At 42.4% G+C, this 24,816-nt stretch overlaps 1 protein-coding gene across 1 annotated transcript in view; it reads left to right on the plus strand.

Annotated features, from left to right (window-relative positions):
• The window catches only part of LOC107131271 (ATP-binding cassette sub-family C member 4), a 188,759-nt gene that overhangs the window by 8,055 nt on the left and 155,888 nt on the right, over positions 1-24,816 (plus strand). Inside the window, 7 exon segments of the mRNA XM_024989168.2 lie at positions 1,305-1,415; positions 1,947-2,067; positions 13,924-14,162; positions 18,539-18,614; positions 19,640-19,803; positions 20,968-21,093; positions 22,865-23,114. Coding sequence (XP_024844936.1) covers positions 1,305-1,415; positions 1,947-2,067; positions 13,924-14,162; positions 18,539-18,614; positions 19,640-19,803; positions 20,968-21,093; positions 22,865-23,114 — 1,087 coding nt within the window.

Genomic DNA, 24,816 nt, shown 5'->3' on the forward strand with positions numbered 1-24,816 from the left:
GACCCCCAGAAAACAGGGATTTGACTAACACATAGGCCTTTGCAGGGGTGTGGTGGCAATGGGGCAACCCTGATGTCCCTGGGCAGAAGCCTGGGCATGGTGGAATTAAACTGTAGTTTGGTGATATTGTCAGCTGAAGTTCCCTGAAAGTCTGGTGAGCTATATTTGTTCCCTGACTGAGGCTGATGGTGACAGATCCAACAATCAGTAAAATTCCAGCCCTTTTAGATGTTTGAATATTTCTTTTAAAAATAAATGAATTTTCCAGAGAGTGATACCGAGGAGGACCATAAGAAGAATCAACTACATTTTAGTTGGGACGCTATTACTTATCTTGCGGTTGTCTTCAGAAGGTTGGGTTCAGAAAGAGCCTCACATGAGTGTTCTGGCTGAGGGGAGACTGACAGGACTATAAGGAGTTCAGGGTCCAGAGCCTGTTAGACTCAGGGTGTTTTGTCCATAAGATAACTCCCTGTAAAAACTCTGTGGAGAAGGCAATGGCACCCCACTCCAGTACTCTTGCCTGGAAAATCCCATGGATGGAAGAGCCTGGTAGGCTGCAGTCCATGGGGTCGCACAGAGTTGGCCATGACTGAAGTGACTTAGCATAGCATAGCATAGCAAAAACTTCTCTGTGTTGACAACTGATCTGAGGAGATCTTGAGACCTCAAGTTTACAACTGCTTTGAATATGACTGGTGTTAAGACACTTCAGTCATGTCCAACTGTGACCCCATGGACTGTAGCCCAACAGGCTCCCCTGTCCATGGGATTTTCCAGGTTTGAACACTGGAGTGGGTTGCCATTTCCTTCTCCAGGGAATCTTCCCAACCTGGGGATCAAACCAGCATCTCTTACATCTCCTGCTTTAGCAGATGGATTCTTTACCACTAGTGCATGTAGGTATCTTGCAATCTGATACATTTCAGAAGATTTAAGTCCTCAGTAATACAGGAACATATCTGCAGCCTTACCCACAATGGCCATTCAGCTCTGTTCTGCATGCCTGAACCACTGTTACTTTATTTTGATTTCTAAACATATTTTTTTCTTAATAATTAAAGCAGAGGTACAATGTATGTTCAGTAGGCCACAAAGAGGCTGCTTTAATTATGTAATATATAAGCCAGCATGACTTTCCCATACCTAGAATGTATGTGTGTTTGTAAGCATATATCTAATTTTCCCCATATCTTTATATATTTAAAATGTAGACTCTTTTTTTAACAATGTCCATGAATGTAGGTTTCTAATTAGAGATGTGTAATTTGGATATATGTCACTCTCCTTTTAATTTTTAACAGGTGGCTAAACCCCTTGTTTAAAATTGGTCATGAACGGAAATTAGAACCAGATGACATGTACTCGGTGCTTCCAGAAGATCGCTCCCAGCACCTTGGAGAAGAGCTGCAAGGGTGAGCACAGACATCAGGGAGAAGGGGAGAAAGAGTGAGAATTTCCACGTGGGGCTGTGTTTGGGGGAGGCTTTGCCTTCCTCTGGGTTCTTCTGAGACTCCTCTCCTGACACTGTATGCTCAGCCACTCAGTTGACCCCGGGCTTAGCCCACTTTGGAGGCTCGTGTCCCCTGTGCATCTGTGGGTGTGGAGGGAGCCCACAGCCACAGCCCTGGAGGCCAAGCTCTGTCCCCTGAGGTGGGGTCCCTGGAGGAGGGAGTCTGTCCTCCTGAGCTGCTCATGACCTGTGAGTCCAGCAAATCTCGGCAGGAATTTGTTTCCAGAATCTGGAACTTTTCCCTCAAGGCCTGTTTCTCTGGTACTTCAGAGTCTGCACTGCTTATCTTTTAGGAGCCCTGTGAGCAGGTAGCCAGCATCTATGGGGCAGCCACAGAGTGCCCTGTAGTGAAGGCTTATCTTCCACTCTGTCCCTCTCCCATTTCCCTTTGGTGGACACGCTGTTCTTTACTGTGCTTTGTTTTGTATCACAGGTACTGGGTTCAAGAAGTTAAGAGAGCCCAGAAGGATGGACAGGAACCCTCTTTAGTGAAAACAATCGTAAAGTGTTACTGGAAATCCTATTTAATTTGGGGAATGTTTACATTTCTGGAGGTAAAAGATTTTCATACTGTGCATTGCTTTTTGGTGTATGTGTCTCAGTACTGAGGTGGACGGGGCCGGAGGGAAGAGAGGCCAGTGGTTTAAGGTCTGAGTATAAACCCTCATGGAAACATGAGAGAGCTCAGAGGTTGTATTCATCTTTAGAATGGCGAGAAGTGGACTCCAGGGGTTACTATTCTTCTTTTAACTGATTAAAGAGTGTTGTGGAAGGATGGCCTTGAAATAAAAGACATTTTATATTGTGTTAGAAAGTTCCTGGTGTTCAGTATAAATGCTGACTGATCTTTGACCAAAAGAAGATTCCAACAGCCTCAGGCAATATGTGCCCTGTGATTTAGAGGAAGGTAATCTGGACCCTAGCCCAGAATAACATACATTTTATGGCACTCATTTATAGTTTAACAAGGTAAAAATTGTTACCTTGACCAGGTCACATCTGATAAATGCTTTTCTAAGGAGATACCATTGCCTCTCCTCTTCCAGGAGAACAGAACCCAGGCCCTGCATCTGGACCATAGCTTCCCAGAACTCCTAAGAGCACACCTTTCCCCAGGCTGCCCCCTTCCCCTGGGCTGGCACTGTGAGCAAAGGCCCCGTGGGGAGGAACTCCAGCTTCACCATGAATTCTGTGCACTGTCCACGCCGCTGTCTTTCCCTGGTTGTGGGAGCAGATTCCTGGTTGAAGGGGGATCCTGGTATCCTGGCATTGGCAGAGGGTGTAGGAGGGAATGTGCAGGGCAAACCAGAGGTAGAAAGCTGTGATGTCAGTGACTTCCATGACCCTGAAGATCCTGGGTCAAGATCTCCCAGAGGACAGTTCACCTGGGGACACAGGGCTGTCAGCCCCCTGTTCTGCCTGAGCCTGCTGGGGGTCTGCTGCAGACCCCCCTGGGGGGGCTCGTGCTCTCCATGGTCCCTTAGTGCTGCCTTAGGGATACGGGTGGGCTGTGAGTGTGTGAGCAGGAGGGATGGAAGATGCAGGTGCTGTGAAAGGGGTGGAGAAGGTGGAGAAGGTGTGAGCTGTCCTCAGTCCATCGTGTTGGGGGTGAGGTGGGTGGGCTAGGTGGTTTACAGGTGGGCGGCATGGCTCTTGTTTAAAGGCTGTGCTGGACTGAAGGGCACTGTGGGGAGTGGGCAGCTGGGCAGGTGAAGTCCACCCCACACAACTGGAGAGACCAGAGAATCCGTCAGCTCTCAGGTGACTGGATGGTCCTGGGGGATAGAATTCTCACTGATTTCAGAAGAGGATTGGCCATTGTGCCAGAGGGTGGGACAGTTATGTGGGGCAGGGTGCCGCCTTTGAGAGGGCACTGACCACCTAGGTACTGCAGTGCCTTGTGAAGGACAAGGGTGGGGGAGGGAGCAGGAGCCCAACAGGCTGCCCCAGCTCTTCTTTGTCCCATGTGCAGCTGTCCCAGTCATGGAATTTCCGCATAGTCACAGTAAGTCTGTTTGAAATACACAGGTGGCAAGCTGGTGTGGCCTGTTTGTGCAGGATTTCCTGACCTCACACAGCAGAGCTCTCATGAATTCTTATCAGGAAACCCTGGGGCCTCGGTGTCTGCCTGTGGCTCATGCCAGGTGCCTGGTTGGATGAGTGGCCTCCAGGTTTAATGTTGGATCATATCCTGGAGCAGGTCTTTCTCTGCTGTCCCTGGTTCTCTAGTTTCTCTTTGGTACCAGATGCCAAAGAGACTTAAAGTCAGGTGGGTTCAAAGCATAGCCCATGTGGCTGGGTTTGAACTGAGCTACTGGTTTTTCTTGCTCTTCTGGGCTGTTAGCCCCTTGAGTGGGATCGCTAAGCCTTGGATGGATCCCATTCTAATATGAATCCTGGGTCTTGTCTGTGGCAGCTCATGGGAGAAACAGACATAGAGGGAGATGCCACAGGATCTGGGGTTCTTCCTGAGAGGGAATCCTCCCCACTGTGGTGCTGGGAGTGTTGATTTCACAGTTTTCCAGCCCCAGTAATACTTCCTGCTGGGGATCCAGGAAGGCCAGGACTGGGGCTGCATAAGGTGTAACTGGTAGAGCCCTGGGCCCTTTCAGGAGGTTGGTCACTGGGTGGTCATGGCAGAGAAGTGGGGAGTAGAGGACATAAATGTAGGGGCTCATCTTTGTGGCAGTACTGCTAGTACTAGTAGCAGTGCTAGTTAATTAATAATTGATTTTATGAAGCAACTTCCCGTGTTGTGATCAATCTATACTGCTTGTTATTCTTTATATTTTAGATGGTGGAAATCTAAACTCAGCCCAGGATTTTCTAAAACACAAACATGTTTCCTTTTTTACCTCTGGCCCTCTTTTAATCCCTCAGGTGCACAGAACACCCCATGGATCATCCATGATCCCAAGCAGTGTGGTCTTTCCACCCACAGCACGAGCAGGGCCTCCCAGGTACTCCTGGCGGCACCAGTGGGAGAAAGCAGGGTGACGCCAGTCCAGAGTGAGGCTTTTAGGGTTTTAGGGTTTTGAGATATGAAAACCTCTGTCCTATGAGAAGGGCTTCCTTCGTGGCTCAGCTGGTAAGGAATCTGCCTGTAATGAGGGAGACCTGGGTTCGATCCCAGGGTTGGGAACATCCCCTGGACAAGGGAAAGGCTACCCGCTCCAGTATTCTGGCCTGGAGAATTCCATGGACTGTCCTGTGAGAACTGAGGAGTATCTCTTCCTCTCAGAGAAACAAGTAGCAGGCTGTGGAGCACTTGCCGGTCACCCCTAATTAGAACAGAACAGCCGGAGAGCTCCCAGCACCCCTGGCCCCTGTGTGCACCTCCACGGGTACTGTGGGTGGGGAGGACAGGTCTCTGCCTGCCTGGGGCCCTCAGGGTGGAGAGGAAGAGCCTGAAGCCTCTGCCTGGGCCTGAGTCACAGAGACCACCTCCCCAGGTCATTAGCGCTTCTCTCTGAGAGGTGAGGTCTCCATTGCTGGTGTGTAAGTGGGGTGACCTTGGAAAGCCAGAGTTGGTTCACCCAGTCCCTTCCCCTGAGAGGGGAGGTGTTGCTGGGAGTTATGTCCTCTTCCCAGGATCCTTAGAAGTGGCCCAGCCTTGTCTGGTCACTTGGCCTTTGTTTGAAGCCACTTTTGCTGATGGTCTCTGGTCCAGGTGGAGGCTGTGGGAAGCACGTGTGTGTGTAAATGTTCACTTTGGAGCTCAGCTGATGGGCAGGAAGTAAACAGAATCCTCTGCATCCCACAGTGGGCTTTGTGCCTCGACTCACGGCTGGTTGCCCAAGAGCTGAGTGGTCTTTGCATTTATTTCCCAATCCTTTCTTCCATGTGTCCCTCACTTTGCTCAACCCAGGAGTCTGGGGAGTGGTTGTTGGTGGCAAAGATACTGTGGGCTGAGAGCAACCACTGAGGACCACACAGCAAGGGAGAGGAGGAGGGGGCCTTGAGCCAAGCAGAAGGGGACCTGCTGAGCAGACCTGCTGTGCGCGCCCTGCTGGTTCCTGAGAGCATAGCATTAGCCATTAGGTGTTGGTAATGTCCACAGTGATGACCTTGAGTTATAAATTGGGGTTTTATATCCATCTTCTTTTCTTTTTCTAAGCATATGTAAGTTTTTAATGTAAAATTAAAACAATTTTTTTAAATTGAAGTATGATTGGCTTACAATGTTATATTAGTTTCTGGTATACATCATTAGTGATTTAATATTTTATACGGTACATGATAAGTTTAGTTACCAACTGTCACCATGCAAAGTTATTCCAACATTATTGAATATATTTCCTGTGTTGTATATTATAATCCTGTGATTTATTTATTTTTTAAACTTTTGTATATTTATTTTTTGTCCCCAATCCCCTTTTACTTATTTTATAATTTGGAGTTTGTACCTCTTTTTTTTTAATTTTTTTTATTTTTTTTGAGTTTGTACCTCTTAAGTTCCCTCACCTGTTTCACTTGTTTCCTCCACCCCCTTCAATCCATTTTCTTTCTGTAGTTAGGGAGGTAGGAGACTCTTTTTAAAAGATTGCATTCATAATGGTTAAAAATTTTAGCAATCGGCTTAGAAGTGAAACAAATTGCAATCTAAAAAATTTGGCTTCACACATGACTTTTCTCAAGAGTTCTTATTCCACTGTGACCACCTGTGAGCAACAATGAGTTCTCCAAGCCCTTTGTGAAACCAGGATCTGCCATTAAGAATAGAGTAAATCTCTTACCAGGACTTCTAATAATAAAAGTGATGAAAACCCCTTATTTTTATGGTGGTTTCAGAGCTCTCTGAGCTGTTGTAGCTCGTTTAGCTACAGGATTCCTCCAAGGGAAGCAAGGCCCGTATTTTCACAGATAAAGACCTGGAGGCCCAGGAGGGCACACGATGGGCTCGGGGTCATGTGACTCGCAGGTGGCCTACCTGATCTCTGAGGCGAGGTGTTCTGACTGCTAGACCCATGTTCTCTGTGTTCTGTCCTCTCTTCCCACAGCCTTCACTGAGGCTCAGAGCCAGGAGGAGCTGCTTTTCTAGCAACAGCTCTGTGCTCCTCTGTCAACTGCTTTCTATAGTGTTTTTTTTTGTTTTGTTTTGTTTTGTTTTAATTTCCTGTAGATTTTTAAGAACATTTCAAAAATACAAAAATATAACAGACGAAAGGGTAGCACAATGTGTCACTCCAGAATAGGGCTCTCTGGCAGAAAGATTGTTATGAGTTGATTCTGTTTTTGAGAAATAGACACAGGAGAAACTCTCAATACAGAGTAGAAGTTATTCTTCTGAGGGACATTTACACTGATAAAGGAAGTCTCCATTTGTAAAGGTGTCTCCCTCTCTGTACCAGAAAAAAAAGGATGGCTCTTAATCACAGAAGAATCCTGTTGAAGGACAGTCTTCAAGAAGGATGAAATCTGCATAACAAACCCAACCCTACTGTAGTTTAAGCTGCTTTTCCTATTAACCTCTCATAGATGCCCCATCACCTTTTCTTTAGTCTTTAGCTGGGGATGATATTTAAGGTGGTGGCTTGGGCCATCTCAGAGAGTTACTCAGTTCTTCTTGATATTTCACATGTGTATCAGAAATATACATATTAGTAAACTTCTCTTTGATTTTCTCTTGCTATTCTGTCATTTATTACAGAGATCCTCAGCTAAGAATGCAGAAGGGTAAAGGGAAATAAGCCCCTATGTCACTCTAAGCCAGCTTCAATAATTGCCGTAATGAGCATTCTCGATTCATCTGAAACTCACTCTCACTTCCCAAGATTATTTTAAAGCAGTTCCAAGACATCATATCATTTTTAACCATAAATATTTTAGTGTGTATCTTTAAAAGATATGGAATCTCCCCCACTAAACATATTTAGCATAAATATTAACTTTAATATCATTAGTATCTAGCCAGTGCTCACAGTTGTCTTTTTCCCCTCTTCTGTTTGAAGAAGTATTAAATAAGGTACACTTGGCTGACATAGGTTATACAATTGCCTTTCTGTTCCCCTCCACCCCTAGCCTCTAGGTTGTTTGACCTGTAGAGATTCCCACAGCCTGGATTTGGCTGATCGGATCTCCCCCTGTGTCAATTCACATGTTCCTCTGGCACCTTAGGTTGGTGTTTAGGTCTAGAAGTTGGATGTAGCTCATTTGAATTTTCTTCACCCCTTTCGTCTATATAGGAGGTAGGGTTGTATATCTCCCTTATAAGGTACATAATATCTTTTGTGTGTGTGCGTGTGTGTGTGTGTGTGTGTGATGTTGGAGCTATTCATGACCCTTGCTCAAGGTCCATTAATTTATTAAGTGTTGCAAAATGGAGATGTTTTAAGCACGTTGGTTAACACTCACCTATAGTATTTATAGGGAGAGTAGGGGAAAATAATTTCAGTTTTTAAAACCTGTTTTCAAAATGATGAATTGGTTCTCCTCTAGTGAGGAGAGGGGCTAGTGAGTTTTTATTGTTGTTTGTTTGGTTTGGTTTTGTGACTGTCGGTTTGCGCTCATGGATTTAAGCATTTCTGATCGGCTTCAGTCCATTTCATTTGTTATGCTTGTGTCAACCTTTGGCCATATTTGGGCAGTGGGAGTATATTCAGGTTGGGTCCTAAGTCTTTTGCACATACTCTAGAAGTCTTGGCTAGTTTTTCTTTCTTTTTTTTTTTCATGTCTTTTGTTTTGTTTTTTGCTTTCTGATATGACAGAATATCTCTGGTTCATTTTGTACAGCATTTGCTCAGCCCTGGAATCATCCATTTCTCCAAGCAGCCCTGTCTTCTTTTAGTGTGAAATGGTATTTAAAGACTATAGTCTGGGTACTAGAAGAGCTTATTGCTCTTGGTTATTGTTTCTTGGCGGAGAAGGCAATGGCACCCCACTCCAGTACTCTTGCCTGGAAAATCCCATGGACGGAGGAGCCTGGTGGGCTGCAGTCCATGGGGTCGCTAAGAGTCAGACACGACTGAGTGACTTCACTTTCACTTTTCACTTTCATGCATTGGAGAAGGAAATGGCAACCCACTCCAGTATTTTTGCCTGGAGAATCCCAGGGACAGGGGAGCCTGGTGGGCTGCCGTCTGTGGGGTCACACAGAGTCGGACACGACTGAAGTGACTTAGCAGCAGCAGCAGCAGCATTTTTTCTTGGCTATTTTCCATTAGACAAAGTTAGAATACATTTTTTAAGGTAAACAAATATGTTTATATGGGTGTTTCCAATCCAAGTCAGATTTTACTTCATCTTGTTGTGCTTACATCTGTATCTCTTTTCTCCCATCATCTATTCTCTTTGTCCCAAGTCTAAGCCCAATTCTCATTGATATCAACACAATTATTCATTTGTTTTTTCTTATAATGTGACTTCTGAAAACATTATAAGATTTATCTTTTTGCAGTTCATATTGTCTTCATGTGGGTGTATGATGCAGAGAATGTGTTTTCAAATTGTTTTGTTTAAAATCACTTTTGATAGTTCTTTTTTGTATGGCTCTGTGAACCAACAGGATAGGTAGATATTTAGGTACTTTTATTTAAATTTACTTTGAGATTTTAGGAATTGCTTTTTAAAATATTAGTTATTTTATGATTATAATTCTGTATAATGTTTTCATGATTCCAAAATCAAGACAAGGCTACTTTTAAAGAAGGCTGATATCCTCATTAGCTCTATTCAAATGCTCCTTCTCCTTTTAGGGATAACTTTTCAGGCTAATTTTGACTCATCTTTTTATTGATGTTTTAAAATATAGTTTTATTTGAAACTTTATTTTTCCTACTGTGCAGAATGAAAATTTCAATACCGTAATCTCTGGACTTGGGTTTATAAGGATTTTTCTGGAAGCATGAAATGTGCCATGGAACTCTGATTAAAACTCTGTGATAGTTGTAATTCCTTCAGAGCAGGTCTGTAGCCATTGTAGACAGTGCAAGAATGGAGTTTAGCAGATGCTTACATGGGGTTAGTTTCAGCTTCCAGAATCTTCCAGGAGAGGAATCTTCAGGCTTCATCCCTAAGCAGTTGAACCTGAACCAGTTTCTGGCGGCTGAGCCTCGGGCATCAGAGTGCCCTTATCCCCACCCAGGTGATACTAAGGTGCAGTCAGGATGAAGACCACCATGTTAAAGATGAGTGAAGGCTAGGATATCTAGAATGCTGGTGGGTATGATTTCCCAGATTTACTGCTTTTCCTCCTTATCTATGGATTTTTCTCAACTCCACTTTAGAACTCCCCCAGTTCTAAAGATTAACTGCCTGTTCAATTTTTTCCTACAAGCTTACTCTTTTCTGCTTATATGTTTCACTCAAGTGTTTTTCTTTGTTGCTGCTGCTAAGTCACTTCAGTCGTGCCCGACTCTGTGTGACCCCATAGACAGTAGCCCACCAGGCTCCGCTGTCCCTGGGATTCTCCAGACAAGAACACTGGAGTGGGTTGCCATTCTTTGTTAGCTTGTTTCTATTTTTGTGTCTTTATTTCCATGAATGAGATATGGGGAAATTGGGTGAGAAATGTTTCAAGTACATTAACTTGGAGAAGGGATTCTATCCACTGCAGAAGTTCTAGTTTCTAACCTAACCCTGCAAGAAGTTATCCTAAGAAGCAAAAGGTGAGACCCAATATCAGGTGCTTTCAGGAGGCTGAATACCAAGGTCTCTGTCAAGAAATGGCTACCACAAGCTTCCCTGGCAGTCAAAGCTTGGTGGTTAAGAGTCTATGCCCCCAGTGCAGATGTGAGGGTTTTTGATCCCTGGTTGGGGAACTAAGATTCTGCATGCCACATGGTGTGGCCAAAATAAAAAGTCTGCCTCAGAGACTCAGACTCTTAGAGAATCCTGAATAATGGATGTTGTGGTATTAAATTCTGCTCTTTTAAAGATCCTTTATGATTTCAGAGTTGTGAAGAATTTTTGTAAAAGAATAAGAACTATATTCTCAATTGGTTTGTGGAAATAATACACATGTGATCATAGATTTATGTCAAAGAGGAAGGGTTTAAGGGACAGTGTTTGACCTCATTCCTGCTGATTAAGAAAATTTCAGTATGGCTAGCTTCATGGTTGATAATGAATATTTTCTCAGTTGTTTTATTTCTTTTTAGTTGACGGTGAGAATCAGGAGTGTACAGATGAGAGAATTCCTTGGTGGTGTCTGTCCACACCAGTGTACACATGGTGGGGGCAGCTCCCGGGAATGGCTGCCACCAGTGTCTGTGTCCCCAGGGTGAGCCACAGCCACTCCTTGCCTCTCTGAGAGACTCTCCAAGACAAGCAGAGTCTTCTGAAATTCGGTCTATCCTTGGGATTCACACCACTGTTTCACTTGGAGTTAATACTCAGAACAGAACATCGAGCATATGCAGGAGTTAATCTTCTGGTAGCTGGAAAATCTTTTGCCTGGTTTGCCTCAGCCAGTTTTACCAAATGTCAGAAATTGAAACACTCACAGATTACAAATGCTGCTGCCAGCTGTCCTATTAAACGACTGTTCATCTAACCTTTCTTTGTGTGTGGAGGGGGACAGATCTACTCAGTCTACCTTTGATGACTTCAATAACTTCTGTCCTATGTTGTTCTAGAAGCTTTGAAGAATCATATTTAATATGTGTGTTCTTTCTCTCTATATGTACTTGGGGTTTTGTTTTCACAATTTTGTGCTATTCACTGTTTTGGTTTCTGTTTTTTCTGTTTCAGAGACATTACTGGAAAATTGTTTTTTCCTTGCTGCTATTTTTCATATGGAGCATAATATCAATTTTCTGTTTTCCATAGTTGCAACTTATGCCAGAATGGAAATTCCTTGTGCATTATACTTTTCATCACTTCTCTGAATTGCCATGACTGCTCTTTGCTGGAGGCAAAGTTGTGCATGTGTGCTCTGTCACTCAGTTGTGTCTGACTCTTTGTGACCCCAGGGACTGTAGCCCACCAGTCTTCTCTGTCCATGGGATTATCCTGGTAAGAATCCTGGAGTGGGTTGCCATTTCCTCCTCCAGATGATCTTCTCAACTCAGGGATCAAACCTGCATTTCCTGTGACTCCTGTGTTGAGATGGATTCCTTACCACTGAGCCACTGGAGGAAGTCCCAAAATAGTGCTTAAGAATAATAAATGACTCTCCTCCCAAATTGCATCAGTAACACTTCATGTTTGAAATCCTTTGTTATCTTTTTGAAAGATAACAAATTTTCTATTCCAATTAAGTAATAATCATTATGAAGAATAAAAAGTCTTGACAGATGAGTGGAAGATATGAGCCATAAACTGACATTATACCTTAATGAGGCTATTTCTCCAATTGTTTTTTGTTTTTTGGCTGTACCAGGTCTTATTTGCTGCATGCGGGATCTAGTTCCCTGACCAGGGATCAAACCACGGTCCCCTATGTTGGGAGTGTGGAGTCTTATCTAAAGGACCACCAGGGAAGTCCCTCAACTGGGTTATTAAATTTTGTTTCTCAGTGAAAAACTCCAGATATGCTTAGGCAGTAGTGACCTGCCTTTATTTACACTCTTTATTGCTGGATTTGTTGCATTTATCCATACTCTGTTTGGTGAGTGACATTACTTTTATTTCTCCTGTAATCACAAGGATATTAGCTCAAATGGAGACCTGAGTAACAGGCAACAGTGATTCCCAAAGAGAATCATAAGTTTTAGGAAAGTTTGGGATGGCAGATATTACTGCTGGGATTCTGGTGGTTTGTGGCTGCAGCACTGGACTGTGCTTGGCCATACCTGGGCTGGGACTGCCTGTGTGTACACTTTGATGTTCTTGCTTTTTTGTGTGAGCATCCACGTTTCCATCTCAGGAAACTCTATAAACAGTGTGTTTGACAATCCATTTTATGAGGGACTCTTCCATGAGCTCTCTGTACCTCTTGGAATGGGTGGAAATGCATCAGAACTGGCCATTTTACTCCAGTCTGATCATCTTACTTATACCTCTTCAACTAAATAGTGTTCCCTTTATCCTCTATAGTAGATGAAAATTTCCATGACTCCATGGAGGGAGAGGCAGTTGGTGCAGCCTGTGAATGTGTGTGTGTCCATTTGTGTAGAACAAGACAGGAATGCTAAGGTTTAATGAGACCCCCATATGAGGGATGGGACATCTTTTGATAAATATCCTAATTAGGTACTAGTTGGCTGAGCAGGAAATGCTTAGTTTTTTTGGTGTTTGGTGTTATGGATTCTCCTTCCCTCCTCTTGTGTGTGGGTTCCTCAGCTTCAGACAGACAGAAGAGAGCTATCAAAGCAAATCTGTCAGGTAAGCCAAGCTTCCCTTGTCCATGTTAATAAGGAAAAGGAAAAGCCCTGTTCCTGAAAGACTTCCAAACTTTTGGCATTTTGTCTTTTGAGAAGTCTGTGGAGGAAATCATGTTGAGCATCAAGTGTTTACTTTTGGTGACTTGGATTCATTGAGTGTTTGGTTTTCTTTGATGGTGGAGAAAGAAGGGGGCCTAGGGAGAAAGAGACCTTCAAGGAGTGACTAGAGGGAGGGAGTGAGTTGTGGGGCGAAGTGGCTGTTTGGCAGGGTGGGTAGGTGTTGCTGTTTCTTTGCCTTTTTCTTTGGGAAAGAAGCTTGCTTTCCCTAAGTCTTACTCAGAGTGGAAGCCTCAGTGTACCCTGAGTGAATTGGTTTAACCTTGGGGAAGAGAGGATTGGGAACATTTCTTCCAAACCACCAACTGCAGTGAATGGTGGATGGAGAACCACAGAAGACATGATTTTTTTAGCTTGACCCTCACCATATTTAATTTTTCACTCCAAGGAACATTCTGACTTCTAGGGGGTAGAGACATATTGAGGCAGTGCTCTTGGGAGCTGAGAGCCTGTAGAGCTGCCAAGCCTGGTTTCTCTGTGGTATTCCAACTGAAGCTGGTTTCCATTCCCTTGGCCTACAGACATGTGGAGTTTGGGATGGAAAAGAGTGGATGTGTTTGTGCCAGTGTCTCAGTTCATAAAGATTCACAAAGAAGGTAATAAAAGCGTGTCTCCCATATGTGAACCAGGTTGACTTTCTATTGGGCTGGGACATTAAGAATACAGGAGACAGGGGCAAGCTGCCACAGGCTTCTTCATATGGAAGCAGATTCTTCTTCTGCCACCTTTTTCCTTATTCATCTTAAGGCTCAGTTGGTATTGAGCCTGGTTGTGGTATTTACTGAGCATTCACATTACACTAAGCATGATACTAAGGCTTTACTATTTTTGAATGTAAAATTTTGTCTTAAGGTTAAAACTGTTGTCTACTTGTTTTATAGGAGATAGTGAAGCTGCATATTTTTCTTTTAAATTAGCCATGAACGTATCATTTTGTCAAAATGTATTTTTAGCATGCTAAGGCTAAAAGTAAATCTGTGTAAAGAGAAACTAACAGTTCTAATTAAGGCTTTTTAAATTTTCTTTCAGGAAGGCACCAGAGTAGTTCAACCCATATTTTTGGGGAAAATGGTTAGTTATGTTGAAACCTACGATCCCAATGATTCTGCCGCTTTGCACGAAGCCTACGGCTACGCAGCAGGGCTGAGCGCCTGCGTGCTCATGTGGGCCGTTCTGCACCACTTGTACTTCTACCACATGCAGCGCTTGGGGATGAGGCTGAGAGTAGCCGTGTGCCATATGATCTACCGCAAGGTGAGTGTCGCTCGGTACCACGGTGTGTACCTCCCCTGAGGCATCGGAAACATTTTGGGAAAGTTCTCTGTAAATTAAAAATTTTGTAACTGGGATCATTTATACTTTGCTAGGGCTTCCAGATGATGGTTCGGTGTTAAAGAATCTGCCTGCCAATGCAGGAGACACAGATTCAATCCCTGGGTCTTGAAGATCCCTTGGAGAAGGAAATGGCAACCCACTCCAATATTCTTGCCAGAAGAATTCCCTGGAGCCGGGCAGACTACAGTCCATAGGGCTGCAGAGAGTTGGATATGACTGAGTGACTAAACAGAAACAGAAAAGCTTATTTACATCAAGCCAAGTTTGTTGTCCTTTAAGCAAACTTTACAAATATATAATAAAAAATTTTCTATTGAGATCAGATCAAGACTGCCTTTGATGACTTTTAGTCATAGGCTGTTATACAATATCTACTAAATTTGTAACAAAATCTAATTAAGAAATATGTACCAAAAATATCACATTGATTTTCAGTGTTTTCATGCCAAAGTAGTATTGATGCAAATTTTGTTGTTGTTGTTGTTCATTAAAACCTTCATTTATATCAAAGTTGTATTTGAAAGTGAACTTCAATGATTGGATTAAATCTAGGAAATTTAATTTATAAAATTAAATCTAGGAGAACAGAATGTATTTGAGAAAGGGAATGATTATACTTTTATATGGCCCATTTACTCATATTCAGTAAAATTGTGTTAACTAAAGAAAAATATAAGTAGACTCTATGCCATATACAGACTCACTCACTATATAATTATGATTGTTTTAATGGTATTAAAGAAAATAGTTGGATATTTAGGATAAAGCTTGAAATTTTCCATTGTCCTTGGCAATTTTGGAGATAATTTGTGGCGGTTCATTCAAATTATTTTCGTAATTAAATATTTCCTTTTTGTCTTTAGCATGCATTATAGCAGTTTTAATAAGACCTGATTTGATGTGTTCAGTGAGTTCCTATTTTTTTTTTTTTCAGTGAGTTCCTATTGAGAAATGCCATAGAATTATTTCATAGTTTATTCTGGTCTTAGCTAATATAAAAAGAGTAAGGATTTCGCGTGTCTTTACAAAGAAATTGCCACAGATACACTATGTCAGGAGCTAAAGACTCCATATAAACTTGATCCTGGGTATCTTGTTGCTCTGGGTTATTTGCTTTTTTTCAAATCCTTACTTAACTGTATTGTATACTTGAAAGTTGCTGAGAGAGTGGGTCTTAGTGAGCTCATCTCACATACACAAAATGATAACTACATGAGATGATGAATATGTTCATTGGTTTTAATACAGAAATCAGTTCCCAATGTGTATTTTTAACAAAACATCATGTTGCGCACCTTAAATATATATAATTTTTATTTAAAAAATCCTGATTGGAAACTAAACCAAACAATTTAAATCAAAATTATTTCTTCTTTTGCCTGCTTGCAAAAGAGATTCTGTTTCTTAGGAATGCTTTTCTTTGCAAAATGTAAGGTGTCTTCTCATCTTTCCTTGAGCAGAGTCTTAATAATGTCAGGGCTGTGTGAATCCAGGGCCTGACATCTCACGCTCTGTGTTTGGCTATTGCACGTGAGCAGGTTTCCTCTTGGGTGACGTGGAAATGGCAGCAGTGCCCGTACACTCTAGTCAGGGGTCTTCCTTGTCCTCCATCGTCATCTTGTGTACGTGCATGCTTGCTCAGTCGCTAAGTTGTGCTCTGTGACCCCATGAACTGTAGCCTGCCAGGCTCCTCTGTCCATGGACTTTCCCAGGCAAGAATATAAGAGTGCATTGCCATTTCCTCCTCTAGGAGAGGTAGATTTTTAACCACTGAGCCACCAGGGAAGCCCTATTCTCTTTCGCAGTCTACCATTTAGCAGACAAATACTTAGATTTCCCCACAAATGATGTTTGTCTTCCTAGATCAAGCTTAGCTCCCATGAATATGCATGAAATTCACCAGAACTATACTGTGAAAGCCTTAAGTTAGGTGTGAGGTGATGGTTCAGTCAAAGCTTACTCTTTACTGTATAGGCGAGCCATAGTCCACCTGTTTTATTTCTTTCCAGCTAACACTTTGGAACATCACCTTTGGGAAATCTGATCTGCCCTGGCACGTATGCTTGTGTGAATGTAAATTTCTCCCAAAGGTGTTCATTTTCTGGCTTGATTATGCCTGAAAGAACTGTCCCTGTATGAAGTCAGGAATTTTAGAGGTTAAACCATAGACTTAATCTGAAATTCAAGAAATGTGGGAAAGACAAATTTTCTTGTGCCTAGCCTTGTATCTAGGGCATCAGATGTTAAAGAATCTGCCTGCAATGAAGGAGACCTGGGTTCAATTCCTGGGTCAGCAAGATCCCCTGAAGAAGGAAATGGCAGCTCACTCCAGTATTCTTGCCTGGAGAGTCCCACCAACAGAGGAGCCTAGCGGGCTACAGTCCACAGGGTTGCAAAGAGTCGGACATGACTGAAGTGACTTAGCACTAGACCAGCCTTGCATCCATAATCCTGCTGAGGTGCAGAAATAGGACACTTCTTTTTTGAAGGTTACAGGTGGACTGATTCCTAGGGGCAAATCTGGTGCAACAGAGCAGCTCTGAACATTTGTGGCTCTTATTCAACTTCTAATCCCTGGTCCTGGGAAGAAGTCACATTGGGTGTTAGAAATGGGATGGCTACTAAGCTCATAGTTGTAATTTGTCTGCACCATTGGTTTACGGCTGGGGTACACTTCCAGGAGCTCTCTAAGGCTGCACATCTGCAGCTTCCTAAAATGCCCCATTCAGCATTTTAGTGTTCTTTTCAGCTGAACTTGGAATGATCTTTCAGGAGGTATCCTATGTAAAATGACTTGTTTATTCACATTTCCACAGCTTTGGTAAAATTACTTTTTATCATTGATTTTTTAAATTGTGGCAAAATATATACAATATAACATTTACTATGTTAACTCTTTTTAAGTACATTGTTTATTCACATCAAGTACTTTCACATTGTTCAGAACTTCCCTCCCCTCATCCATCACCATGCTACTTCTTCTCTCTCTGAATTTGACTACTTTAGGTGCTGTGTATAAGTAGATTCACACAATGTTTGTCATTTTGTGTCTAGCTTATGTCATGTAGCACAATGTCTTCAAGGTTCATCTATGTTGAAGCCAGTGCCAGAATTTAATTTCTTTTTAAGGCTGAATAATATTCCATTATTGGAGAAGGAAATAGCAACCCACTCCAGTACTATTGCCTGGAAAATCCCATGGACACAGGAGCCTGGTAGGTGACAGTCCATGAGGTTGCAAAGAGTCAGACACAACTGAGCAAAGGCAATCAAAAGGCAATATTCCATTATAGGTCTATCAGTGGATTTTTGGATTATTTCCACCTTTGGCTATTGTGAACATTTGCACACACGAGTGCAAAAGGATCAAGTCAGTGTGTTCAGTTCTCTTGAGTACATCCACAAAAGTGGTCTTGCTGTGCTAGATGCTGATTTTATGTTTACTTTTTTGAGGAACTGCTATACTCTCTTCCATCACAGCTATACTGTTTTACATTCACACTTGATTGCTGAGTTTTCTGTTTAACTCAAGGACTAAACAAGAAGTTTTTATTAACCATGACGTTTTGTTTGCATCAGAGCCTCCACTTGATGGTTTGTTGAAGCAACTCATGGTGTCTGTTCAGGTTCCTCATCTTTCTAGGGCATTTTTCAGAGGGTTTTTTTTTTTTTTTTTTTGCCAAATAAAGGGACTGTGAAACACAGGCTGTGTTTTTTAAATTCAGAAGACTGGCATTAAAAACAGAGGTTCCTCACAGGAATAGTGTTTTGAGCATTATACTCATTTCAGAATGAAAGGGAATGAAGATTCCCTTTCATACTCTTCAGAATGTAGATTCCATACTCTTTAGAATGAAGAAGCTAAATGAAAAATGTTAAAATGACATCACCCACAGAATTAATGATCGATTCCAGATTTATAGTCCAAGTCTCTTATTTTATTTCCTTAATGCAGTCTCTCTATGCTCGTGTAATTTGTCTCAAAATTACTTTAGTTGGCCCCTAAGTCTAAATCTACACCCTTTACACTTCAGGCAGGTCCAAGTTCACTGAGAAACTGGGTGGGGGATTTGCTTCTACCTCCCTCTCCTCCCTTTGCCATCCTTGCTGGCGGGGCTGCCACCACACTAAGTTAAAGGCTGAAGAAGGGTCCCTAGAGCCCAGCTTTCAGTGGTCATTCTGCTCCTGCTGACACCACTCAAGACCCCAGGAATGCATGCTCCATTGTGTTATGTCTAAGATGACTTGGTATTACCTTAGGAATCCAGTTTTCTGTCTCCCTCTCTCATTTCAGGCACTTCGCCTTAAGTAGCTCGGCCATGGGAAAGACCACCACAGGCCAGATAGTCAACCTGCTGTCCAACGATGTGAACAGGTTTGACCAGGTGAGCTGTCCCTGAGGGATCCTCTTCCATGTCCTGTCTTTCTCACTGGGTTAGGCTCATTGGGATGCCAGGTGCCAGCATTTGGTGTCAGCCAGGGTTCTGTTGAGGACTTAAGACAAGTGTTCTCTTTATCCAACTCTCATTTCCTCTGTGTGCAACTTAGATGTAATAATGTGGGTTGTAGATGAGGGTTTTGTTTTTCTAGTAATAGACAGGCAGCAGTGTTGCCCGGCTCAGTGAGTGTCCCTAGGGGTCCTCCTGGCATGGCCCTTCTTGGCACGTGGAATCAGTGTTGCTGCCTGAACTGTCTCCCTCCTCTTCTGGCTGATGAAGGCCTGGTGGGCAGGGGTTGTTCTTTCCCCTGTGTCCTGTTCAGTGCCTGCTGTATAGGGAGCCTGTGAGGAATAATGCCAAGTGGGTGGCCCTCAGCCAGGCACAGCCTACTGTCTTCTGTCCCCTCACACTCTTTTTTTCCACTGACTTTATGAATAGATCACAGTGTCCAGGGCCTTGTAGCTGTTGGTCAGGCACTTCTCCTTCAGTTATTCATTCATCAAGCATGAAATAAGACCGCTACTCAGTTTCAGGGTTGAATATGATTTAGTTTTTGCTGTGGAGAAACCACAGCCCGTTAGGGAGGTAAGTACACAAATAATTACTGAAGAGTGTGGTACTTACCATAATATAAGGTTTTCTTGGGTGCTAGAGTGAGATGGAAACAGAATATAGAGTGCAGTGAGAGGTTGGGAATGCCCTGAGCTCATCTGTGGTGTAGACAAAATCAACATCTTCCTTCAGTGCTACTGGTCGGGTTCTCCCTGGATGTCCCTGAAGCTGGCCCTGTGCTGCCCGGAACAGCATCATCTGGGGTGGACACAGGTTTCTGCTTTAGCAGGTTTAAAACCCACTGAGATATCCCTGGTTAGGTTCCTGTCTGTTCTTTCAGAGCAGATTGTTTCTACTCTGTGTCTTTACTGATTTTGATTGTATACAGTCCCAAGAAGGCTTTGTCTTTTTCTTTCAAGGTAATGATGTTTTTGCATTATCTGTGGGTGGGGCCACTGCAGGCTGTCGCAGTGACCGCCCTGCTCTGGATGGAAATAGGAATGCCGTGTCTTGCTGGGATGGCGGTTCTCATTATTCTTCTGCTTTTGCAAAGCTGCTTCGGGAAGTTGTTTTCATCACTCCGGTAAGAGAAACACTGGTTTAAAAAATAGGTGATATGTGCTTGGTAACATCTGCAGTCTGCCAATGAAGTTGATGCTTCTGTTCAAAAACAAAACCAATGCCTTCTCTAGTCTCTTCTTTGCATGGGTTGTAGACCCTTCAGGCTTAGCCAGTGGAGGCTCCAGCCTTAAGCTGAAGGCTGATCGTTAAATAGAAAAGGTGATGGCATTCACTGGCTCCTCCTGACACTGTACCTGAATAAGTAGAGAGTCCTTAAGGAGAATTTACCAATATCCAAGTTATTTAAACATGATTAAAAAGAGTAATAATTTTACAGGCCCATTTCTAGCTGCATTTATTTTTGTTAAGCTTGTTTTAGAGCCACTTTCAGGTAGTGTATTTATGTCTTGTTGTATTTCAATGCTTCCATTAAGTTATAGGCACCCCAAGGGCAAGGTTGACCTTAATTATGTCTTTATACAGCCGCACAGTCCCAGCAGCATATGTGATAGAACAGTGGCTGGTGATGAAGGGCCTAATGGTGATGAGATAGACCTGAAGCAGGTCTCAGAGGGTTGGAGGTGGGTCATTGTCCAGGTTGTCAGATGATGGAGGTATTGTGCTGTTTGAATATTTTTTTCCTTGAGTTTTTTCCTTCTATGTGTGACTTTACATGTGATATTTTTGTCTATTTGAAATTTCCTATCCTGTCTTTGTTGTGGAGAAATGTTCCTTATCTTTCAAGGCTCTGTTCCAATGCTACCAGGTCTCTAAAGATTTTCTTGCTCTCTTTTCCCAGTGGAATTAACAACCCCATCTTTTCAGCTCCCCAGAATTTTACTCCTATTTTTTTACCTCATAGACTCTGTCTTCCTGGTACATCCCTTTCTGCCTTCTCTGCCCAAGCACAACCTCCTTGGGAAGATGGTTTGTATCTGACTCATTTCAGGTCTTCCTTAGCTGATATGGCAAGTTCTCCAAGTTGCTTCTTGAATGGGACTGAATGGTTGACTTCCTAATTGAAGATTTTCTGAATTTGTACTCTGAGTAAGACTTGCCTGTGTTGTCAGCTCAAAAGATTTATAGAAAATAATTTGATCACTGATCCCTCCCTGTGCCCACTGTTGCTGCTACAGAAAGTTATGCTGTGATCACTAAGACTCATCTCTCACATCTGTCCCCTCAGGAGTAAGACTGCAGCTCTCACAGATGACAGGATCAGTACCATGAGTGAAGTTATAAGTGGTATCAAAACAATAAAAATGAATGCTTGGGAAAAGTCATTTATAGACGTTATTTCCAGACTGAGACGGTAAGTTGTTTTTGTTTTTGTTTTTGTTTTTAATATATCACAGTGTATGTTTGTACTGTTTTATTTCCTATTTTTACTAAATGGTTTAGAAATCTTACCAAGTTTTCATATTAAGGTAAATTTAAAGACTACCCCACCATCCCTCTATATGTGGCAGGAGGGTTAAGTGGAATAGTAGAGATGTTATTTTAAGCTGCTCTTCCATTTACCATCTTCTTGAAATACATATGATTCTTACTTATACAGAAATGAAATTCCAAATACTTCTTAATACTGCAAATTCCAAATAAGCAATGATTCTAAGATATTAGTGTTTGAGATGATATTTAAACTAAAGCTATAATACATGTTAATGTAGCATAAATCGGGGGGGGGGTTATAGATTGAGTGTACCTGTATCAGGCCAAACATTATGGATCAATATTACTCATTCCAAACAGAGCCATGAAAATACTATTTCTTTGTCTTTGCTTTATGTTTGTAGACTTTTTTTAAAAAAAAGTTTCATTTAAATATTTGATAAGTGTTTATACTCTAGCACAGGGTACTTAGAATTTTCTGGGAGTACCCTGTCACCTGTCACTTTGCATCTTTGTGGGGACCCCACTCTCTGCTGGAAATAATCTCTCAACTTCCTTCTTCTCTGGTCTCTGCCAATCCTAACTGACTCCTGCTTATCTTCTCAGGGTCCACATGTGTGTGACTTGTCCTGTCTCTACTGCTCTGAGTTACATGACTCAGCTCTGTGCTCCTGTGGGGATGTGCTGGCTGTCTCTGTCTAATGTCTTGGTGTCTCACAAATTTTGTGTTTATTCTTTTTTATTTATTTCTTTAAATTTTATTTTATTTTTAAACTTTACATAATTGTATTAGTTTTGCCAAATATCAAAATGAATCCGCCACAGGTATACATGTGTTCCCCATCCTGAACCCTCCTCCCTCCTCCCTCCCCATACCATCCCTCTGGATCGTCCCAGTGCACTAGCCCCAAGCATCCAGCATCGTGCATCGACCCAGGACATGTACACACACATCATACTACATCTTTTTTATTTCTTTATTCATTTATCTTTGGTTGTGCTGGGTCTTCATTGTTGCAAACAGGATTTCTTTCGTTGTGGTGGGCGGGGGCTACCTTTTCATTGATGTTCTTGGGCTTCTAATTGGGGTGGTTTCTCTTGTTGCAGAGCACAGGCTCCAGGTGCACAGGCTTCAGTAGTTGCAGTAGTGCACAGGCTCTAGAGCTTGGGCTCAGTAGTTGTGGTGCACAGGCTTAGTTGCTCTGCAGCAAGTAGAATCTTCCAGACCAGAGATTGAGCCCCTGTCTGCTGCACTGGGAGGCCAGTTCTTATCCATGGGACCATCAGGGAAGTCCTGAGGTTTATTATTCTTTTCCTTTCCAAGTTCATGAGGTCCTGATGGGAGTGGGCATTTTTTTCTGTCATCAGTGAGGAGCCCAACACAGGATATGTGGTTGTGAATGCTTGTTGAATGTATTTTCAAATCCTGTCATATTGAGCCCAATTTTTTTAAAGTGTGACAAGACATTAAGACTTCATTTAGTTGGAAAAGTGAAGTGGTGATGAAGTGTGTAGTCCTTGGTTTGGAGCAGAGTCCCAGGTGTGCACTCTGAGTGTCTCAATGACATGATTGATGGTTTACCTTAATCTGTGTCCACTCCCTAAAAAGGAGCCACTCACACAGGGCACTTGAATTCATGTGTTGGATGTCAATGGTTCTTAAAAATGCTATTTCCTACTGTCCTTTCTAGGAAGGAAATTTCCAAGATTCTGAAAAGTTCCTACCTTAGAGGAATGAATTTGGCATCATTTTTCGCTGTCAGCAAAATCATGATTTTTGTCACCTTCATCACCAATGATCTCCTTGACAACCGGATTACAGCCAGCCAAGTGTTTGTGGTGGTGACACTGTTCGAGGCTCTGCGGTTTTCGAGCACCCTCTACTTCCCCATGGCTGTCGAGAAGGTGTCAGAGGCCATTGTCAGCATCCAAAGAATCAAGGTTTGGTGACAGATTACTTTTTTCCATTGCAGGTGGATTCTTTGTAAATTGCCTACTTTTCTGTGGTGTTACTGTGTTCCAGTTAGGTGAGATTTACCTCTCTCAGTGTCAAATCTGTCAGTCATTCCAAAATGTCTTACATACTCCTGTCTCCTCGTAGGTAGAATGCATTACAAAGAACGTAGGATCCCTGCTCATTTAGGGGCAGTAATATCAATAGCAGTGGCACAGGCTCTACGTGCAGTGATGCCTGCAGGGCAATTAAAGTGACCAAAAGCAAGAGAAGGAAGGAAGCAGACTGCATCTCCTGTGCTGACTCAAATGAGATTTGTGTGTGTCTGATGAGGTTTCTATACTATAAAAAAACTATTATCCATAAAACAGATCAGCCATACTGGGTCATTTCTGATTCCCTGAGTTTATCATTCTTTCTTATGGGACTTCTAGCAACATTGATAAGGGATGGTCCATGCAGTTTACAAAATTTCTTTTTCATAGCTTTCATGTCTTGAAATAAGACATTCAGGAATATCCTTGGACTGTAATGATGTAATGAGTGACACGGTAATTTGTCCAAGATGGAAGCTTCATGTGTGTGTTGTGTGGCTGTGGTTTTATTATTGTTGATATTAGTCTAATTTTTCTTAAGGCCTTTAACTAATTGGATGAGGCCCACCTACATTATTGAGGATAATCTGCTCTATGCTCTACTGAGAGTCTATTATTTAATTGTCCATCTCATCTGAAAAATACTTTCACTGTGATACATGTTTGAACAAATGTCTGGGGACTGTGGTTTACCTAAATTAACATAAAAGTAACTATCACCCAGAGGGATGGTGTGGGGAGGGAAGAGGGACGGGGGTTCAGGATGGGGAACACGTGTATACCCGTGGCGGATTCATGTTGATGTATGGCAAAACCAATACAGTATTGTAAAGTAATTAACCTCCAATTAAAATAAATAAATTTATATTTAAAAAAAGTAACTATCACACCATCTTGAATCCCTATCTCCTCCTTTGAGCTCTTGGACGTGACTTTGTCCTCACTAAGCCAGGTGTAAATGGATTTCTTTCCCTCCCTGAGCTCCAGACCTACCTAAAGGGCAGATACAGTGCCTCATTCATTTTTGTAGTCCTCTCAAATAGAAGATGCTCAGAAAATATTTAACTGAAGAAAACTTCCAGCTTCATCATGTCTTGGCTCTTGCAAATGCCTAATCATTAAGAATGGTTGTAGTGGAAAAAAGTAATAACTCTGATTCTTTGGTAGATTGTGTGATACACCAGGAACTGTGGCATGAAAGGGATCCTGCAGAAGGTTTTCAGGGAATTGTGCTCAAATATTTGGGTAGAGTTTTTTATTCCTTTCCCACCAAAATGCAATTGAACTGTCGGAGGCCTGAAATTTCTTCCCATGTAGATGTGTGCAGTAATATTAAAATTATGACCTGGGGAGAATATTGAATTTTCTGGGGCTGACAAATTTTCTTTGTCAGGCTGCTTCGTGTTCTGATGAAGGAAGCACTTGTGATATGGGCAGAAAACCTAAAATTTCCCTTGTGTATACAAGATGTCTGGCAGGAAGTTGGTCTAGGAATTTAGAGATCTGTCAGCAAGTAGCTATTTTCAGTAAAGATGGGACAAGTGGCTGAGAATAAGAGTGGTGAGAAGAGTAAGTGTTATCATGGGAAACTGCT

This window comes from Bos taurus, unplaced genomic scaffold, assembly GCF_002263795.3.
Source record: "Bos taurus isolate L1 Dominette 01449 registration number 42190680 breed Hereford unplaced genomic scaffold, ARS-UCD2.0 Leftover_ScbfJmS_264, whole genome shotgun sequence".
Taxonomy (NCBI): domain Eukaryota; kingdom Metazoa; phylum Chordata; class Mammalia; order Artiodactyla; family Bovidae; genus Bos; species Bos taurus.